General features: G+C 37.8%; 1 protein-coding gene across 1 annotated transcript in view; it reads left to right on the top strand.

The window, feature by feature from the left end:
* Positions 1-19,967, top strand: part of LOC124609901 (serine/threonine-protein kinase MARK2-like) — a 294,494-nt gene that overhangs the window by 225,095 nt on the left and 49,432 nt on the right. The window contains 2 exon segments of the mRNA XM_047140111.1: positions 2,055-2,226; positions 14,014-14,148. Of these exon segments, the coding sequence (XP_046996067.1) occupies positions 2,055-2,226; positions 14,014-14,148 (307 nt within the window).

The raw sequence follows: 19,967 nt of genomic DNA, 5'->3' as shown, positions 1-19,967 counted from the left end.
CCGTTTGCACCATTTGTACTAAAGTGTATAACGCACCCTACGAAATAGGCAGTTATTTACAGCATTTGCTGCAAGCTACTGTGGATTCATTTTTTGTCAGCATTCTTAGTTGGATCATTCCACACATTCTCTTTTGTGCGCTTTGTTTTATATTCATCAGGTGTGACAGCTGAATATGGTTTGTTCCATTTTGTTGTTCCATCCACATATTATTCTCCTTCCTCTTTGTCGTACAGCTCCGACCATTCTGCAGTTCTTTTCAGTCAGCATTCATAATGCCATTGTCATCTGTGCTGAAACTTCCAGCCAGATTAAAATTGTGAACCTGGAACCTTTACCATTTCATGGGCAAGTGCGCTACCAACTGAGCCATCCAAACACGACTCACGAACATGCCTCACAACTCTACTTCTGCCAGTACCTCTTATCCTACCTGCCAAACTTTACAAAAGTGCTCCACCATACCTTACGAGGCTAGCACACCTGGAAGAAAGGTTGCTTTGGGGACATGTCCTAGTCACAGCCTAGGGAATTGTTGCCAGAGTGAATTTTCACTCTACAGTGTAGGGTGCACTGATTTGAAACTTCAAGGCATATTGCTCAATGGATAAAGCAGTTACAGTGAATGGTAAAGGTACCAGGTTTGGTTCAAGTGCTCAGTACAGAACATCACATTGTGACTGAACATATCTGCTGTCAAAACTTGTCACTACATTCTTCATCTGTTGCATTTTCATCATTGGAATATACTTATTCCAGCAATTTCTAGTTCTGGTCAGACTGAAGCTTTGCATGACACTACATGGCTACGTGCAGACTGTAGTAAGATTTTCATGCCGCACTGTATCAGGTTTTTGCTGTATGAAATTTATCTTTGATTGCATGGAGCCCTCATGAAATAAGATTATTCCCTTCTTGTTTCTTTGTTTCTCTCTTTAAGTTGCCACCCCTATCCTATCACGTATTGTGCTGATATGTTGGACCTGTACTCCTCTTTATAAGGTACTATTAGGATGGAGCAAAGTTCTCTCATAATTTCTATATTTTATATGTGCTTTGGTAAAAGTGTAGTTCTTGGTTTGGGAAACAAAAAGTAGTATACCAGGGCCAAGTTAGGAGAGTGGGATGGAGGAAAGACTGCAACTATGTGATCATTTAGTTGACGGAGACAGTTTCTTCCAGACTGTGTGTCTTCTTGATTCAAAGTTCTGGTTTCTTTAAAACACTTGCATTATTCACAGTCCCACATAAGCCCAACAAATACCTTGTGCAGTGCTCATTGTGTAGCTGTTTAACCAAACACTATTGTATGCTTATTTCCTTGTTTGCAGGAACCTTACATAAGCACATATATCCACCCAGATTTTTTTTCTACAATTTGTCTTTAAAGTGACAAACACAGTGTATGTGCTGTCTTCAGTGGCCACAGCTTGACAACAGATGATTATATTGGAAAGAAGTAAACAGTAACTGCCTGTCAAACATTCCATTAAAGCTCCCAGGGCAAACAGGACGCTGACTGTAGTGATTGGTGAATTCTTTCAAAAGATTAGTCACTTTGGGAACACGCCTTGTATTTCTTCCCTTATTGTTTCTGAAAATCTACAGTAATTCAGAATGGTACAAATTCCCACACCGAACTATTAAAGGATTACTGACCAACATCATTGCCAACAATGATCTTGAGAATATTAAAGTTATTTTATACGTAGCATTTGACCACAAGTTTTAAATGTTAAGATGACTAAATTAATTCAACAATCAACATTTTCAGATTGATACTAGTGCACCACTATTACTGACTGAGTGCTTACACATTGGTAATACTTATTCCTTCTGTCTCCATAAAACGTCTCTTACTACCTTTCAACTATACGATCATAACTGAACATGGTTAAACAGTCAAAAGATTCTCATTTTCTGATGACTAGTAATGAAGTTAGTGGGAAATTGTCTCAACTCCATGTCAAATACTTTATTTAAATTATTTATTTCTGAAATTAGTAAACAGTTGACGATATGCTTTTGTGTAACAACCTGAATTTGTGTTCTAGGTGCAACAAGTGGAGCAAGCCCAGGGAAACCTCGAAGTGTCACAAAATCTAATACTATGTCTGGTAATCGTGCGCTTACTCCTGGTGGTTCTGTGGGCCGGAGAACAACGTTAAGTTATGAAGCAAAGGCTGCTTCCAATGAAAAGACAAATGCTACCATTGAGAGTCCCAGGTATGACTACCATTGATTGATGCTGACAACACAGTGTTCAAACATGTAATAAGTTTTAATTTTCATGCGTCAAATGTTCTCTTAGCATAAATTTTGCTGTTTTCATAAATATTGTGCAATCAGCTTCCAAATAGCTGCCTTAAATAATTTCTTAAATTGAAAACTACTTTTTATCATTGTCTTTTTAGTTTTCATTTCTCACCCCTTTGACAAGTTATGATAACCGTTTGAAGGTATTCTCCATAAAGCAACATCAGTTAACCATACTACCTAGACACAAGAGAATGAGACTGCTCACATTACTAAGAAACTGTTTGTCGTGGTGTACTACATACAGCGAAACCCCACTTTTACACTTTTCAAGGGACTTCAAAAAAATTGTGTAAACCGCGGGAAAATGTAAAATGTGGGAAATAACATTTTAAGCTGTAAAAGTTACGTATAGGATACCCCCTTGCACTTTATGTTTGATACATGGTACATAACAGGCATCAAAAGACTTGTCAGGGACTTTTTTACTATCTGGTGAAGATTTATTATCTAATAAAAATCGCTGATGTATCTGGAACAGGTAAATGTCTGGGAAGTACAAACGTTAGACACAATTTCATGTTAAAATCGATGTTTTTAAAAGCCTGCAGCTGCCATTCATCATTTAAATAACGAAATACTGCGCTAGTTACGTATTTTTTCATGCTTAGCATGACGCGTTTCGAGAATTTTTTCTCATTGTCAAGTGCAAATATGTACTTTGCGTGGTGTTTGAGTATGTGTTGTTCTGCGTTTCTTACACTGTAGTCATCTTTTTGAAGTTATCGTGTACTGTGCCTCATCAGTTATGTATAAAGCCAGACACACAGCAAACTGTCACTCACATTTTTTGTTTGTGTAACATCACAAAAAAAAAATACGTACGTAAATACTGAACTCGACAACAAGAATAAATTCTCGAAACATGTTTTGCTCAGCATGAATACAATATGTAACCGGCACTGTTTTTACACTAAAAACATTTGAGCAATGCAAAGTGAGTGACTGTGTCATCTAGTGCTCCACGTGGCCATACGCCGAAATGCGCTAAATATGGTTCAACAGAGGTGTCACAATGATAACCACCACAAAACTGCATTTGCACAGTAGAGACAGTTTGGAAATGGTTCTGATTGGTCACAATATTTTCATTTGAACGAACCTAGTTACTCCCATCAGCCACCACGCGATTAGAGCTTGGCAGTGGCAGGAGGTATGGCATGAATTGTTACAACTTTTACTCGTTTACCACTTCAAATCCACTGAGTTGAGTGCCCTGGTGTCAAGAAACTTAACCATTTAATATTTGTAAACACTACTGGACGGCCAACATCATGCCAGCATCATATTTTCTCCACATGCATTTTTTCGTAATACGTAAATTGCAAGAAAATTATAAATATGTTGATGCAAAATTGGGTGCAGATTAACTTTGTGGGCATAGGAAATTTGACGGGACCAATAAAAAATGTTGTAAATTGCAGGAAAATGTTAATTCCGGGAAGGTAAAAGTGGCGTTATACTGTAACTTTTTTCCCAATCATGAGCTATGTCCCTATACTGAGACTGGTCTCAACAAAACTGGTAGACTGTAAACAATGCGTGAGAATGAGTTGGCTGCATATGTGTTCTTTCACTTTTAACAGAAGGCAGAATAGCAGAATTCCTGCTTAGTTTTATGAAAAAGACAGACAGAAATATTTTCAGTTGTGGAAGGTAGAAATACAGATGATATTTTATCCATAATGGTTAACCTTTTCGCTGTTGTGGGCATGTATTATGCGTCTCCCTGCGCTGTTTCTCAGGTCTTGTAGACGTGTGTACACACGCTGCTTGGATTTTCCTACAGTGCTGTGGACATAAGAATGCATCCTGAGCCGCCAACCTGTCACTACTGCGGATGAATTACTTCCGTATCACGGTGAATGAAAAAGTTTAGAGTACTTATCGTACAACATATGTGCCTCACTATGTGCCATCGTTTGCAAAAAAAAAAAAAAAAAAAAAAACATTTCGCTATCTTGAATCATTTGACGGCTTATGACCACGTGATTCACTATGCACAAGGACAACGTTAATGGGCTCATCGTGTACGACTGTTCTTCTGATATAAAACCCAATAACTCGATAATGAAATAAGGTAATCTTCCTTACTCACTTTTAAGTGAAATTTAGATATCTTATCTACATTTCATTCATTGTAAGGAAGCTAAAATCAGTAATACACTAAGGTTACGCAAGGCGTTTTTATCTGTACAAAATCTTTAAAATTTTGTGGAATGTTTTACTTAATTTGAGTGCAGGGCAGGAACTGTGGCATATAATGAAAAGAAATTCAGTCTTTCTCTGAAGCAAATACTGTAAGATGTGCTAATAGTTTTTGAAAAATCAGATGATAATTATTTCGTATCAGCTGGAACGCCATCTCTCAGCACAGGCACCAGCATTTGACGAGCAGTACCATCATAACAAAAGCCACCTTAACATGGAATTCAAAGAGCAGGTCTGTAGCAGCAAAATTAGACTGTAGTAAATACTCCAACTAGCCGCAAGTTTCTGGTTTTGGGATTGAGCCCATTAGTATTGATTTCTTGACAAGTTTTACATTTTTGTCCTAAAATATAACAAAGTTTTTGTAATTATATAGTTTACAAAATGCTTTAGGACACAAATGTAAAACCATTAGTAGAGTGTGTAATCACTACAACTTTTTTATATTGTAGCACACTAACGTAAAACTTGACAAGAAGTCAATGCTACTGTCTCACAATGGGCTCAGGCCAAAAACTAGTAACAGTACAATAAAATCATTTCTAAAAAACTTTTGGCTGGTTGCAGTATTTTCTGCAGCATAAAATACAGATGTGTGTAGACTCAAAGGGCTCTTATTTTGAAGGTAACTGCCATTCATAGAACATATTTACTAAATACACAAATTTGCACCATTAAGTCTTGTTTCTTTCTTGACAGGCCTTGTACACAGTCCTTTTTTGATGGATTAGAAGCCACTGAATTGGTTGATTTTGAAAAAATTTTCATAGCATAAGAACAGAGTTCGAGGTCGGAAAAGGGTTCACACTAAATGCCGAGACAAATAGTAATACAAGTAATCTTGTTTTTTCGTGTTGTGGTAGTAGACCGATTTTCAGAGTCATTTATGGTGAATATTAAGTGGTTGTCACTCAGTAGCTGAATGAGACGATTTTTTTAAAAAAAGAAAAGAAAAAGCTATTGTAAAGGTAGCATGGAGAAATATTTAGCTACTTGTATATAGGTCATTTCTTTTTTTCTCTCTTTATGTGAGTGTATGTGTGTGTGTGTGTGTAGTTGCTTAAGACAGTTTTTTCTTGTACCCTTATTATTTACTAACATTTTGCATTATAACAGCCTACTCATGTGTTGTGCATTCTTTTGGCATCTGCTAAAACAGGAATTTTTTGGAATGTCTCGTTGCATGCAATGGTTCATAGATTCTGTTTAGATATCTCTTCATTTTGTGAAGATGTCAGTGGTTTTGGTAATGGCATGTTAAGTTTTCACTCTCCATTTGAAATAAATTCTCACTCAATTCATGAGTTGGAGAACAAAATTTTTGTATGATGAATGACTTGACTTATGAGCTGTAGCAGTGTGTGGGAGAAAATAACAAGAATGTTCAGAATACATGTAAAGATGTTGGAAAAACATTTCTTCCATAGTTACTGCATGCAGATCCATTAATAACCTTCTCAGATAGTCTGCTTCTTTCAGATGTCATACGCACTTTTAACTGTGACACAGGGAAGTGAAGCAGAAAGTAATACATCTGAAGATATTTTGTGTTGGTTTTTCAGGTGCATATTAAGAAATGTATATAAAAGTTTTTATACCATCAAATATGTAACTCTGAGTGAAATCGGACATATCTGAACAATTGCGTAATCATTACCTAGCAACACACACACACACACACACACACACACACACACACACACACACACACACACAAACTCTTCCTAAGTTGATTTGTACTCAGCTTAAAAGGAGTGTGTAGTTTGTCTGGGACTGGTGTCTGCCTGTGAATGCAGGGCTATGCTGCATAGTCTATTACCACAGGTCATTGCTTGTATATACAACAATAATAAAGAAATAATGCTCTTCAGTAGACTTTTACTGTACATTCACATTGAAAAGTTGATTATAAATGTACATAGTAAGCTACAGTGAAACTCTTATTCCGTACTTTTCAAAGGACTTCTGAAAATGAAAATGGTGGGAAATAACCTTTCAAGCTCATAGTTCATAAGACATCTGTGAGCTGCTTATTAATTGTTGTGTTGTTCAGTCAGAAACCATCAATCTTATGTAGATTTGGCATAAGGGCACTTTTGTAGCATTCTTTTATTTTATTTTTTATTTACTGAAAAACCTACTTTCCACCATAAAAACCAGAATCCTAATCTGTTTTAACTTCTGATGGTGAATTTTTTCTGGATGATTTCCAATTTCATGAATACAGAGTTTACATCTTCTGCACAACAGATTTTCTACTGTGTATTTTAAAAGCAAGGATAATGGCCAAATCAGAGGGCTACAACTGTGCTAGTCACAAAGTGTTTCAACTTTTCAAAACCATCAGCGCTGATGCCTAAAATTACTGTAAGGCAAACTTAACGATATTTCCCTCCATAACAATTTCACCTTTGAAGGCAACTGTTTTACTTGAAAGAACAGGGAAGAAGAGAGATCTTTCATTGATGTTTGAAGATGTCCTTTGGTTCATAGTGTTGTGTAAGCTCTGTTAACATATCAGTGTCACTGACAGTTTTTATATTCACTTTATCGTCTTCCCCATATATAGCTTTGTAGACCAATTTCTAGTGCTTCTTAAAGCTGCTGATCCACATGTTAATCGCAGAGGAATCCTCAATTCAGGGTATGTTAGCCACCTTCAGCACTTTTTTTTCCCACCGTGATATTGGATGTATATGCTGCCGGAAACCAGTTCTTCATAATTTCTTCCAGCTCCGCACGTTTTGAGCAACTGGCCTTTTTTTACCAATATCTGCATTTTTCAAAATTGAGTGTTGTGTTCCATGATGGTATTAAGTTTGGACATGGTATATTTAAATTCCGTGTAAGTGCAATGTGTGTTCTTTGATAAGTCTCAATTTCCTTGAGATTTTTTTACTTCTGTCTTTGAAGGAGCCTTGTTGTTGCTGCTCATACTATTCTCCATCGTAAAACTGCGACAGAAAAACAGTATGCTTTTACTTAAAACAAACAGCTAACAACACAAATGGAATATCTATGAGCAGTGACTGATGGGAGTAGCTACTTCGATTAAAATCAGATGGCCTTGATCGATATCAAAAGCTTTCTCAGCACAGCTACCAAGTTAATCTTAGATAGAACACAACACTGTTCAGTGGGTTTGTATACTGTAATTTGAAACTGTATTATTGGTGGTCACAAATACTAGGAAGTGGATTTTGTGTGTACGTTATCATAATCCCAAGGAAAAGTTACAACCCAATTATGTTCTATAAAATATAGAAATATAATAATGTACTATAACATAACACTTTAGTATCATATTTTCCATAAAAGTTTGATAAGCAGAAGTACAGAATAGCTACAAATGCTGTTGAAATACAACACACAATACTGCCTACAGCAATACTAAAGTGGAAATCTTTTGATCATTTTCAACAATTTCCTTATAAAACATTTCTGCTCCTTCAGGTATGTAAAATGCCTCATAAGATTTAAGACATACTTTTTCTTTTCCTTGTTGACCACATTCTTTTCCAAGGTGGTTGCTTTACTCACTCTCTGGATATCCATACTTCTGCACGTTTTCCATACATTATAAGTGTCTGTTATGAGAACAATACCTTCTGCTTGGTGAGCAGTTATTTTGAAAGAATCTTAGATCATAAGGTTCTAGTGCAGTGGACTTGACTTCATAATCTTTATTTAGTATCTCAACCATTCCACATTGTTCCAGCACTATATAGTACTCAGTCATTTAAAGAACATCTTCCTTTCACCAAACAGTCAGTTTTCTGCTTTATTCCATGAAGGATATTAGTATGCTCTTCATTACAGTATTATTTTGACTTGGTACAGGAGCCCAAAAATAAATGAGTTTTATTTCTACCATTTTCTGACTGGGAAGCCTCAAGATCTGAGAGAAAATGCAATAGGGGTTGCTTGGTAGCATCCTTTAGGACCTTCTGTTTCAAGCTAAATATAGAAAGCAATCCTTTTCTCTGTGCTCAAGAATGAATCATAATGCACAAATTGTATAGCCAAACCTGTCTTGAATAGAATACTTCATCTATGAAAAGCTTTGGTTATTGGCTGATTCTGTTGTTTATCAAAACAGTCATAAACCACATTTGGGTTTTCCTCCTCATTATTGCAAAGATCTTTTTGAACGAAGTTGTGCAACATGTAGTTTGTTATTAATTGATCCTTTTTCTCTAGACCGTGTTCCCTTTGAGAGTCAGTCTGTGGACACCCCTGTCTGACCAGTTGTTTTCCTTATGCTGTACCTCATCAAAACACACACACACACACACACACACTCTCTCTCTCCCTCCCTCCCTCCCTCCCTCCCTCCCTCCCTCCCTCCCTCCCCCCCCCCTCCCACCTCGTCCCCATCCATCCATGTGGTGGTCCTTCTCCCTGACAAAGTGGGCTCAAACTGAGCAATCATTTTGTTGTGTAAACCACTCATTTATTTCTGTTATTGGTTCTGATGGCAAGTGCTTATTTCTGTTGGTTCTGATGGCAAGTGCTTGCCAAAAATCCCCCACCCACTCTCTCCAGAAACCTCTCTCGCTATACAATTGACAGTGACATCCTACATTGTTGTTCTCTCATCAGGTCTCTCAGAAGCAGAGCATGGTTTGCATTTACTGACATTGCTTTAATTTTCTTAGAGTAAATATAGAGCTTTGCAAAACCTCATAGTTTTCAACAGGATATGCATGGCAACGAGCTTGATTTGTATCTACAAAAATCCAAATTTTGAACAACTGAACATTTGTCGACTTTTAGAAAAAACACTATTTGTATGACTGTGGAGTTATTAAGAAATATGCCATTGAACATTCAGCAAACCTATGGTTCTGCTGTGATAGCAACCATCTCATTTTGCTAATTATTTCTGTGATCTGAATGGTTCAGATCAAGGTTGATTTCTGACAAGGATTCAATTGTGTGATCTGCATGTTTTATCTGATTTGGCTGAACCTACTTACTTCCTCTGGAGTCATATGAAATGCAATGTTTACACAAGAGATGCCTGTGTGTGTACAAAAACTCTAGAGTACAATGTGCATGTTGAAGGGATTCAGTGACAATACACTTACCCGTACTCACTGCTCTGATGCAGAAGATACACAGTTCAGTGGAATTTGCGGTTATGGTGGATCACTCATAACAATAAAACTAGGAGCTACAGTTCAAAATGGCACTCAAGAGACCTTTGGGTGTGTAATAGGACTTTAGAAACAATCAGTATTTCCTTGTTGATATTTCTGGCTGAGGCATTTCATGCTCCTTCAGAAATTATGTAACATCAATCTCATCAACTTGACGTCTGTATCATACTCAAATTTTTAAAATTCTGAATGTCTTCTCTCCTCAGTTTACTTTTTAGATTAATTATTGTGGCTGTGGGACTACCTGCCTCGAGTATGGGAGCTTTACTTAGAGAACATGCTTCGTCACAAATTAAACCTGACTGCGTGCCTATTTAAAACACATAATTCTCATATTTTCCAAATATTAAAGTTGTGTAATTGAAAAATGGAAAATGTCACTTTGAAATAATTACAGTACAAGACAAATTAATTTATTTTATTGTCCCTTCAGCATGTAAAACACTAATCTAACAATGCCTGACTCATAAAGTCTTGTGTCAGCTGTTAGGTCTCTTCACTTCCTTACTGAAGTAACCATAGTTACGTCGCACTTCCACATCAGTTAACATTAGCTGATCACAGAAGCCTTTTCATTTAATGTTCTGTTGTCAGTATGTTCCTCCATGAAAATTACTGATTCAAAGACACACACAATGCAGATTCAGCCATAAATCTCATAACTAATTCCACACACCCTTCCAGGAAATTACTGATTAACACTTTTAACTCTTAATTACACTTTCTAGCAAATTCTTCGTACTATTTGTCCATAATGTGACTGCTCCATGCTGAAGCCCAACAACTCTGTGAGCCCACACAGGGATGGTATGTGACCACTGCCATTTTGGGGCATTGTTACCATTGTACAGCAAGGCAACATTCCCTCCACAAAAAAAGGTGTGCTCAGCTTAGAGAGTTCCACAAGCCCACTATAAGTAAGGAGTACACTATTGATACGTTAAACCATCAGAGATAGAAAACTCCTTACAAGTTATCTATGTATTTGCAATGTCGCAATATATCAAATGTTAAGGTTCACTACTACAAGGTATGGATTGCTTTGTTTATGGGGGAACAAAGAAAACTATTTTGCAGAGGCAGCCTTAGCATTCAACTTATATTTAAAATAACTACTAACGTTAAAGAATGAAATTATTCCCTTTCAAGAAGGATTAAGTGTTACATCAAGTGTTGAACCTATTCTTCCCACCATTTATTGCAATAATTTGTTTTTCTTTTTTTAATTTGTGCTGAAGTACATTCTGGCAGGAAACCGTCATTGCCAATCACTTTACTTTTGTTCTGGCAGAGTGTAAATACTTTAAGAGTAAAGGAGATCACTCATCAAAAAGCAGAAACATCATCAGGCACACACAAAAAAGAAAGAAAACTTGTTGACTTTAAGAGTAATACTTTTTTGAGCTAGATCTCACAACCGTGCATGCACGTGTGCACTGCCACTACATGCTGCCAGCAGGGCAAACAGTGCTACTGCTCCATTTCGGCAGGTGGACAGGTTTTGAGAGGAGGGGTTGTTGGGATGTGGGAGGGAGGGGTGGCAGGTGTACAGGCTAGGCATCTGACGCGAGGTTGTCAGAGCCAGTGTGGAGCAGCGCACACTGGTGTTGACATGGGGATGTGAATTGGGAGAGAGTGACAGAACGGAGGAAGGGGAAACTGTTGGGTGGAAGGCATGGAGATAGTGGGCTACGGGAAATTAAGGCCAGGTTGGTTATGATAGCGAGGGATTTATTGCAAGGATGACTACCATCTGCGTAGTTTAGAGAAGTTGGTGGTCAAGGGAAGGATCCAGATGCCCCGGTTGTGGATCAGCCACTTAAATTGGGCATGTTACACTTGGCTACATGATGTGCCACCAGGTGGTCAACACTGTTCACGGCAACAGTTTGTCTCGTGTACAGCTGGTTGATAGTCATACTGACAAAAAGCTCTGCAGTGTTTGCTGGAGAGTTGATATATTACATGGCTGCTTTCACAGGTGGCCCTGCCACTGATGGGGTATGATAAGTCTGTGACAGGACTGGAGTAGGAAGTGCTTGGTCAGTGGATGGTTGGGTGTTGCACCTGTGGTTTCCACAGAGGTATGATCCCTGTGACAAAGGGCTAGGAGTGATAGTGTCATAGGGGTCGACTAGAATGTTTTTAAGGTTGGGTGGGTGATGGCACACCACTTTCGAAGGGTGGGAAGCATCGCGGATAGGATGCCCCTCATTTCACTGTGTGGTGATAGGCAACCAAAGTTCTGTCAGTGTATGTACCAACCAGCTGTCCACCACAGCGAATGGCTGCTGCCAAACTGTTGCTTAGAACCGAGTTAGCCACATGGTGCCACAACATGCAGCTAAGCATAACATGCTCAGTTTCAGTGTCTGTTTCACAACTCGAGTTGTCTGTGTCCTGCCCTCCACGTCCAGCTTCTCTGAACTATGCAGATGGGAGTCACCCTTGCAAAGCCTCCTTCACTCCGATAATCATCCTGGCCTCAATCGCCGGTAACCCAGGCTGAGTTTGACCCTCCCAATTTGTGTCTCAATGTCACCTTCAGCATGCACTGCTCCTCACTGGCTCCAACAGCTTTGCACTGTGCTTCTGCTACCTCTTCCTGCCTTCACTCCTAACTGGCAAATCCTCTGCCTTCCTCCAAGCTACTAATCATCCACTGCCAACCCTTCTGACTCTGTCCCCCTTTACCCACCCCAACCAGCACAAACCCCACCCCAACTGACACAAACCCCATTCCAACCTGCCCACCTGCATCGTTAGTTCTGCCAGTGCCACGCAGGGGCATAGGTCGGCTTGTGCGTGTGCGTGAGATCTGTCTCGAAGAATTACTCCAAAAGCTTTATTTTTTGTGTTTACCTGTCAATGATTCAACACTTCTGCTTTTTGGGGAGTGATCTCCTTTACTCCTAAAGTATTTGCAATTCTTTTTCTGTGGCCTTCACACAAATTTGTATTGTAAAAAATGATTCTCTGCGTTTAGTATATTTCATTCAATGACTATAGTCATATATTTTAAAGAGTAAAATAATTGACATTTAGATACTGTGTTTGATGCACTTCACATTTGTGAAGTCTTATTTGCCGTGGCTTTCCTACTGTGTTTGTCCTTCTTCCATAACATCATTTACACATTATAACCATCATATCATAATTAAATGTGTTTCATGTATAATCACAATAATTCCTCCATTGTATCAGTTGATTGGGTAAAATTGCATTTAACTGCAAACTGCCTTAGTGCCATGGAAACAAAAATATATTTTGGTGCAACAATTAGCAAGCTGGTTGGTGTATCATGTGGTTAGAGACCACTGCTTCATTTGAAAGATTAATTGTAATCGTAGTTAACATTTTATATGGCCATGATGCTAAAGTTCATATGGAGCACTTACGTTAGGCAGTGTAAGAACTTTTTGATACTGTTCTCAGAAAGTCAAAGAAATACTGACTTGTGCTAGTGCAAATTACAGAAAGTTGCAGCTCACTGTGTTATAGTTGAGCATGTTAGATTTAAGAAATTACATCAAAATTTGGGAGTTCAAATGCACAAGTAAAATAAGTTTAGAACTGGACAAATAAGTACTAGCAAGTGTGTGTGTGTGTGTGTGTGTGTGTGTATGTGTGTGTGTGTGTGTGTGTGTGTGTGTGTGTGAGAGAGAGAGAGAGAGAGAGACATTATTAGAGTTGTAAATGAACTACAGTTACACTAAAGTATAACATGGTGTGGAACAATTATGAAGAGACATTTTGTGGAAAATGAGGATTATACTGTTTGTTTATTTCACATTATGTTTGAATGTGGCAGTTCATTTGAAGTTGGCCTGTTGCTTCATGACAGCATTGTCAGAAGCACACAACTCTTCTTTTGCTAACTATGTTTCATTGTTGATATAATTATTTACTCACTTCTAATTTGCTTTTTAAAAATTAAGTTCATTCTTGTTGTTTTTATCTAACAGCTAATGATTGCTCATATGTTCTACTAATAAATTTCATTTAAATAATTACTAAACAGCACATAAAGATAAATTCATTTTCCATGAAGGACAGAAACATGGACATGTATGCAAGCAATAATTTATTGAAAGCTCTTTATTTCCTCAATTTTTATGTTATAAACATAATTCATTCTGTTCTTACTAATTCTGCATTTGTAATGTGTTACTTTGCTTGGCTGCAAGTCTTGCAATTTTAGCTTATTCTCATTTTTAAGCACCACACGCCTATCTTTCTGTCCTACACCATGACATGCCGTGTGCAGCTAAATCAGTAATTTGCTACAAAAGCGAATAGTGCAGTGGTTATTTGTGTTGTACAGCACGTTGGGGGCAGGAGACAGCTTGCCGGTAGCTGTTCGATCGGCCAAGGGCCATATCAAGTCTGCGTCCATCTCAACATCTGGCAGGGCCGAACATGCGACCTTAGAAACCCCTATAGATCCTCTCAGGCAAAGGTAGTATGCTGTCTGCTCAGTCCCAGTTCCTTTCTATAGTTACTATCCTTCCAGGCAAGCTTAAAGAGAAAGTGTTTCAGAAACTTAGCCAAACTACAGATACTTAGGTAGCTAATGCCATCTCTGCTTTCAGTTGATGAGCAGCTTATTTTCTTCTTACCTAAAACTTTTTGTGGTGTTTCAAAAATAGTCTGGTGATAGTAGTTGACAATGTTGCTTGCATACATCCCAATCCTACTTCCTGTTAAGTTAGCATTAATTTTTCCCTTGCTTTTCTTTCATACATGCTGTGCTTTTCCTGTTACTGAATGCTTGTCTTACTGCTATATATTGTGAAATTTCCATGTTGCTTTGTGTTGTTTAGTTTTAATATTTGTATGTGCTGACCATTGCATGTTTGTATTAAACTTGTTGTAGGTACTAACTCCTACTTATTGATACTGATGTGCTGAAATGTTATTTCATTGCATGAGAACTTGACTATGTACTTAACAATGTTTTTGCTAGGTACAGAGACGATTAAACTCATGATAAAAAATTTTACATTTTGCCACTTTAAAGAATGAGAGTGACAACCACAGTTCACATTTTGATCAAATATTTAATTAATATTGCTCTTTAAATATACATTCTCTATTGGCAAGCTGCCTGGAGGGTTTCTCCCTCCCTCCCTCTCCCCCCTCCCTCTCCCCCCTCCCTCTCTCCCCTCTAATACCAATATGTAATAACTCAAGATAATTTTATGTACAACACTGTAGTATATAAAATTATCATGTTGTAGAGAGAGAAGTATGCAACACTTCAGAGTTTTATATAAATTGTAGGTAGTTCTCTTATAGCAGTGTTTCATATAGTTAGTGTGCTTGTTTCTTTTGCTCACAATTTTCTCAAGAGTTTTGTCCAGTTATGCGATAGTGATCAATAGTTGTGTTTACCATAAAAAATCTTGTGTGACCTGTTTACATTCATTAAGTAAAAAATTAATGTCCAAATTTCAGAGTTTGCAGTCAAGTTAATTTTCCTTCCATATTTTGATTACTTCCGTAGTGGACTCCTACTAAACGAGGCAAGTTGTTGACATATTGCAGAAGGAAAGTTGTGCCTTCCATAACAAAACCAAGAACTCAATTTTTTAAAGTGTAATATTGTATGGAAAAACTAGTAGAAGCCAACCTCGGGGAAGATCAGTTTGGATTCCGTAGAAACACTGGAACACGTGAGGCAATACTGACCTTACGACTTCGAGAAAGCTTTTGACAATGTTGACTGGAATACTCTCTTTCAAATTCTAAAGGTGGCAGGGGTAAAATACAGGGAGCGAAAGGCTATTTACAATTTGTACAGAAACCAGATGGCAGTTATAAGAGTCGAGGGACATGAAAGGGAAGCAGTGGTTGGGAAGGGAGTAAGACAGGGTTGTAGCCTCTCCCCGATGTTGTTCAATCTGTATATTGAGCAAGCAGTAAAGGAAACAAAAGAAAAATTCGGAGTAGGTATTAAAATCCATGGAGAAAAAATAAAAACTTTGAGGTTCGCCGATGACATTGTAATTCTGTCAGAGACAGCAAAGGACTTAAAAGAGCAGTTGAATGGAATGGACAGTGTCTTGAAAGGAGGATATAAGATGAACATCAACAAAAGCAAAACAATGATAATGGAATGTAGTCTAATTAAGTCGGGTGATGCTGAGGGAATTAGATTAGGAAATAAGACACTTAAAGTAGTAAAGGAGTTTTGCTATTTGGGGAGCAAAATAACTGATGATGGTCGAAGTAGAAAGGATATAAAATGTAGACTGGCAATGGCAAGGAAAGCATTTCTGAAGAAGAGAAATTTGTTAACATCGAGTATAGATTTAAGTCTCAGGAAGTCGTTTCTGAAAGTATTTGTATGGAGTGTAGCCATGTATGGAATTGAAACATGGACAATAAATAGTTTGGACAGGAAGAGAATAGAAGCTTTTGAAATGTGGTGCTACAGAAGAATGCTGAAGATTAGATGGGTAGATCACATAACTAATGAGGAAGTATTGAATAGGATTGGGGAGAAGAGAAGTTTGTGGCACAACTTGACCAGAAGAAGGGATCGGTTGGTGGGACATGTTCTGAGGCATCAAGGGATCACCAATTTAGTATTGGAGGGTAAAAATCGTAGAGGGAGACCAAGAGATGAATACACTAAGCAGATTCAGAAGGATGTAGGTTGCAGTAGGTACTGGGAGATGAAAAAGCTTGCACAGGATAGAGTAGCATGGAGAGCTGCATCAAACCAGGACTGAAGACCACAACAACAACAATATTGTATAAACAGAGAACTTGCTTACCTGTTACTCTTCAGTTACACATCATAATTCCTCCCAGACCAAAACTGATGGCCCAAAAATACAAACAAGTAAAATAGGCAGACCTAATGGATACTTTTGTGTTCTAATAACAAATTTATTAGCACAGTTCTTTGTAAATGTGTTACATGTTAGCCTTTGTCTTCTTTTTTCCCCTGATTAATTGGACATGGAATTAATATTTCCACCAATCCATTAATTGTGAAGTTAAATTCCACTTCAGATGTAATTTTAACGTTTGTGAAAATATTGTTAGCCCCTTACTGGCCAGAGAAAACACTATTAAGACCCAATATTTTTAAATTGCTAGATACAAAAGAATGTTAGTCTTCAAATTTGTCACAGAAGTGTCAGGAGCTGTGCTATAGTAGGATATTTTGTTTATTCTTTCTCACAGTTGCTGGTTTTTTATTTTAATTTTTTTATTAAATAATGAGTGCTTTAGCACCCTAAATGGTAGTTTTGTTTGTATTATTGCATGAAATAAGACCACAATGGTGTTTGTTTGACTACTGAAACCTGCTGTCCTATATAATGTTAAGTGGGACACTTAGAATTCATCATTACCTGATTTTTTATGAAAAAAATATTCTATTGCTTGTCATTATTCACTTTTTGTCTACGTTATTCTATCATGCAGTTATGCTTTTTATCGGTACTTGATACTGCAGGCTCTTCATTACCAAATGTATAAATGTCAGGACGTAAGTCCTGTAGCCACCACAGTTCATTGATTTATGAAAAGTGTGTGTATTTTGTCAAAATATTCAACATATGCACTACACGTGAAAGATTTGATGTTTTACTCAAACTCCGTACTCACTCTAATATTAAGTGTTTCTGAGTCTCTTAGATTGTGTATTGCACAGTATGGTGTGCTTCAAAAGTGTTGTTTCTAGTTATACAACTAACTGCGGATCATTAATCAAAGAATACGGTGGTGTTTTTATGAAGCAGTCCAATAACTTTTTCTAGTGAGGTTTATTTCATAAGAAATTCATTGTAGCCTACTTAATTTCATTGGGGGGGGGGGGGGGGGTGTCTGCGGTAAACAGCAAATGCTGCACTATCTGATTAAAAGTATCTGGACACCTATTAATGAAGGTGTGTGTAACTTTCACCATGAACTCTGCTGGGGACACATTCAGTGAGGTGTCTGAATATCTGTGGAGGAATGGCAGCCCATTCTTTTACAGGAGTCAAAACCACAGAAGGTAGTAATGTTTGCTGCTGGGATCAGCAATGATTTCAACAGCCCAGAGGTGTTCCATTGGATTTAGGTCAGGAGCACAGGCAGGCAAGTCCATTTGCAGGAATGTTATTGTCCACAAATATTGCCTCGCAGCTACTGCTTTGTGACAAAGTGCATTGTCATGTTGACACAATGAAGCGTTATCTCCATACTGTTTCTCTGCTGGATGCAGTACACAGTGATGTAAAATTTGTTCATGTCCTTCTGCAGGTAGCGTTTTCTTAAGCAAAATAGGGACATCAAACCCTAACCATTTCACTGATGGGCTTACTGATAACAGCAGTTAATGTTATCCATGCAACGACCAAAACCAAACCCTTCCAGTGGATGCCACAGGATATAGAACGATTCACCGCTCCAAATTACTAGTTTTCAATCGTCCACTGTCCAGTGGTGTTGCTTTTTACACAACCTTAAGTCTCATTTAGCATTTGCTACCGAAATATGTGGCATATAAGGACCTGTTTGACAATTATATTCTGTTCTTTTAAACTACCTAAACATGGAAAATGTGTTAACTAGACTGCTGGAAGAACTTTGGAGCTCACGAGTGATCCCTTCTACTGATTTCATGCTGTCTTTTACAGCTACCCACTGCAATACTGACCAGTCCCTATTTGTCCGTACATGTACATGAGGTCTGCATGGCCTTTGTTCGTGTTTTCGCTTCGCAATCACCAGCAATCGACCTCGGCAGGGTTGAAATGTCCATGATGGTCTCGTTATTCAGATGGCATCCAGTAATACTCAGTCAGTGAGTTCCATTCTGCTGTTACAGTTTCCTTCTTGTGTGTGTGTGCGCGCGCGCCCACACACACACACACACACACACACACACACTCGCGTGTGCGAAAAATGCAGTGTTGACAGTCATACTAGCCAGGATTTTAATCATAAAATCACAAGACTGTTGTTGACTGTTACTCTATAAGTATGTCTGTTTCTTTATAATAGAAACATAAGGGATGGCTTTTCTGCAGAGGTACAGTGGCTCTCACATTTTTGAAGAAACTGAGAAAATAGAATAATTTGAGTTTTTTAATTATTTAGATTTGATCAGGAGGAAACCAGTACTACCTCCAAATCAAATTATTAAGCACTGTCTCTCATGTGGAGGGAGGAAAGATAAAAACTCTTAAAAATTATTTCAGCTGTACTGAGTACAAAATGCTGAAATGAAAAAGTGTTAATGAACTCTCCTGAATCTCTTAAATCCTTCTGCTGTGGTAGATTTCAGTAATAATGGATGCCTCATCACTGTAGTTTAATTGTAACAACAGCATAGTGAACGCATTATTGTGGCAAAGATAGATACGAAGCCCACGCCTACTACAGTAATACAAGTTTATATGCCAACTAGCTCTGCAGATGACGAAGAAATTGAAGAAATGTATGATGAAATAAAAGAAATTATTCAGATAGTGAAGGGTGACGAAAATTCAATAGTCATGGGTGACTGGAATTCGGTAGTAGGAAAAGGGAGAGAAGGAAATGTAGTAGGTGAATATGGATTGGGGCTAAGAAATGAAAGAGGAAGCCGCCTGGTAGAATTTTGCACGGAGTGTAAGTTAATCATAGCTAACATTTGGTTCAAGAATCATAAAAGAAGGTTGTATACATGGAAGAATCCTGGAGATACTAAAAGGTATCAGATAGATTATATAATGGTAAGACTGAGATTTATTTTGTAGATTAGTGACTACCCCAGATGATGATTCTCCATCACGGTTGAAATAAGTAGCTGATTATTTACTTAATACAATTCAAGTTCATGAAGCTCCTCCTTTTTTGTCTTGTATAAATACCTGAGCCATATATATATCACACATGTTGTGGTTGTATCATTCTTCTGGTGTCCTGAAGTTTTTTGACACGTAATTAGCAACTGTTAAGTGTAGTCTTCCAAAGCGAGATGAAGAGATGGAAAATTTTCTGAGTGATACTCATTAAGTATGGCACATAATGCACTATTCAGTTTTAAAGTTGACTGTACTAAGTGTGTAAAATGTCCATTCCCACTTTAAAAAAAAAAGAAAGAAAAAAACATTTGCACAGTGTTTTGGAAGAGGCAGATATAATTCTTGCAGATCGCTGGGAGTCTGAATAAACCATTGACTGATTGTTTCAGGCTGATGCTGAATGAAACACTGAAATTTCTGTTGAACTACAGTTCCCTGCTCTCATTACAATAAGTGTCCAAGCTAGCCTTATGAGCTCTGAGCTTGC

This window comes from Schistocerca americana, chromosome 1 (assembly GCF_021461395.2).
Source record: "Schistocerca americana isolate TAMUIC-IGC-003095 chromosome 1, iqSchAmer2.1, whole genome shotgun sequence".
NCBI classification, from domain to species: Eukaryota; Metazoa; Arthropoda; class Insecta; order Orthoptera; family Acrididae; genus Schistocerca; species Schistocerca americana.
The sequence above is the reverse complement of the archived record's forward strand: the minus strand, read 5'-3'. Positions and strand labels throughout refer to the sequence as shown.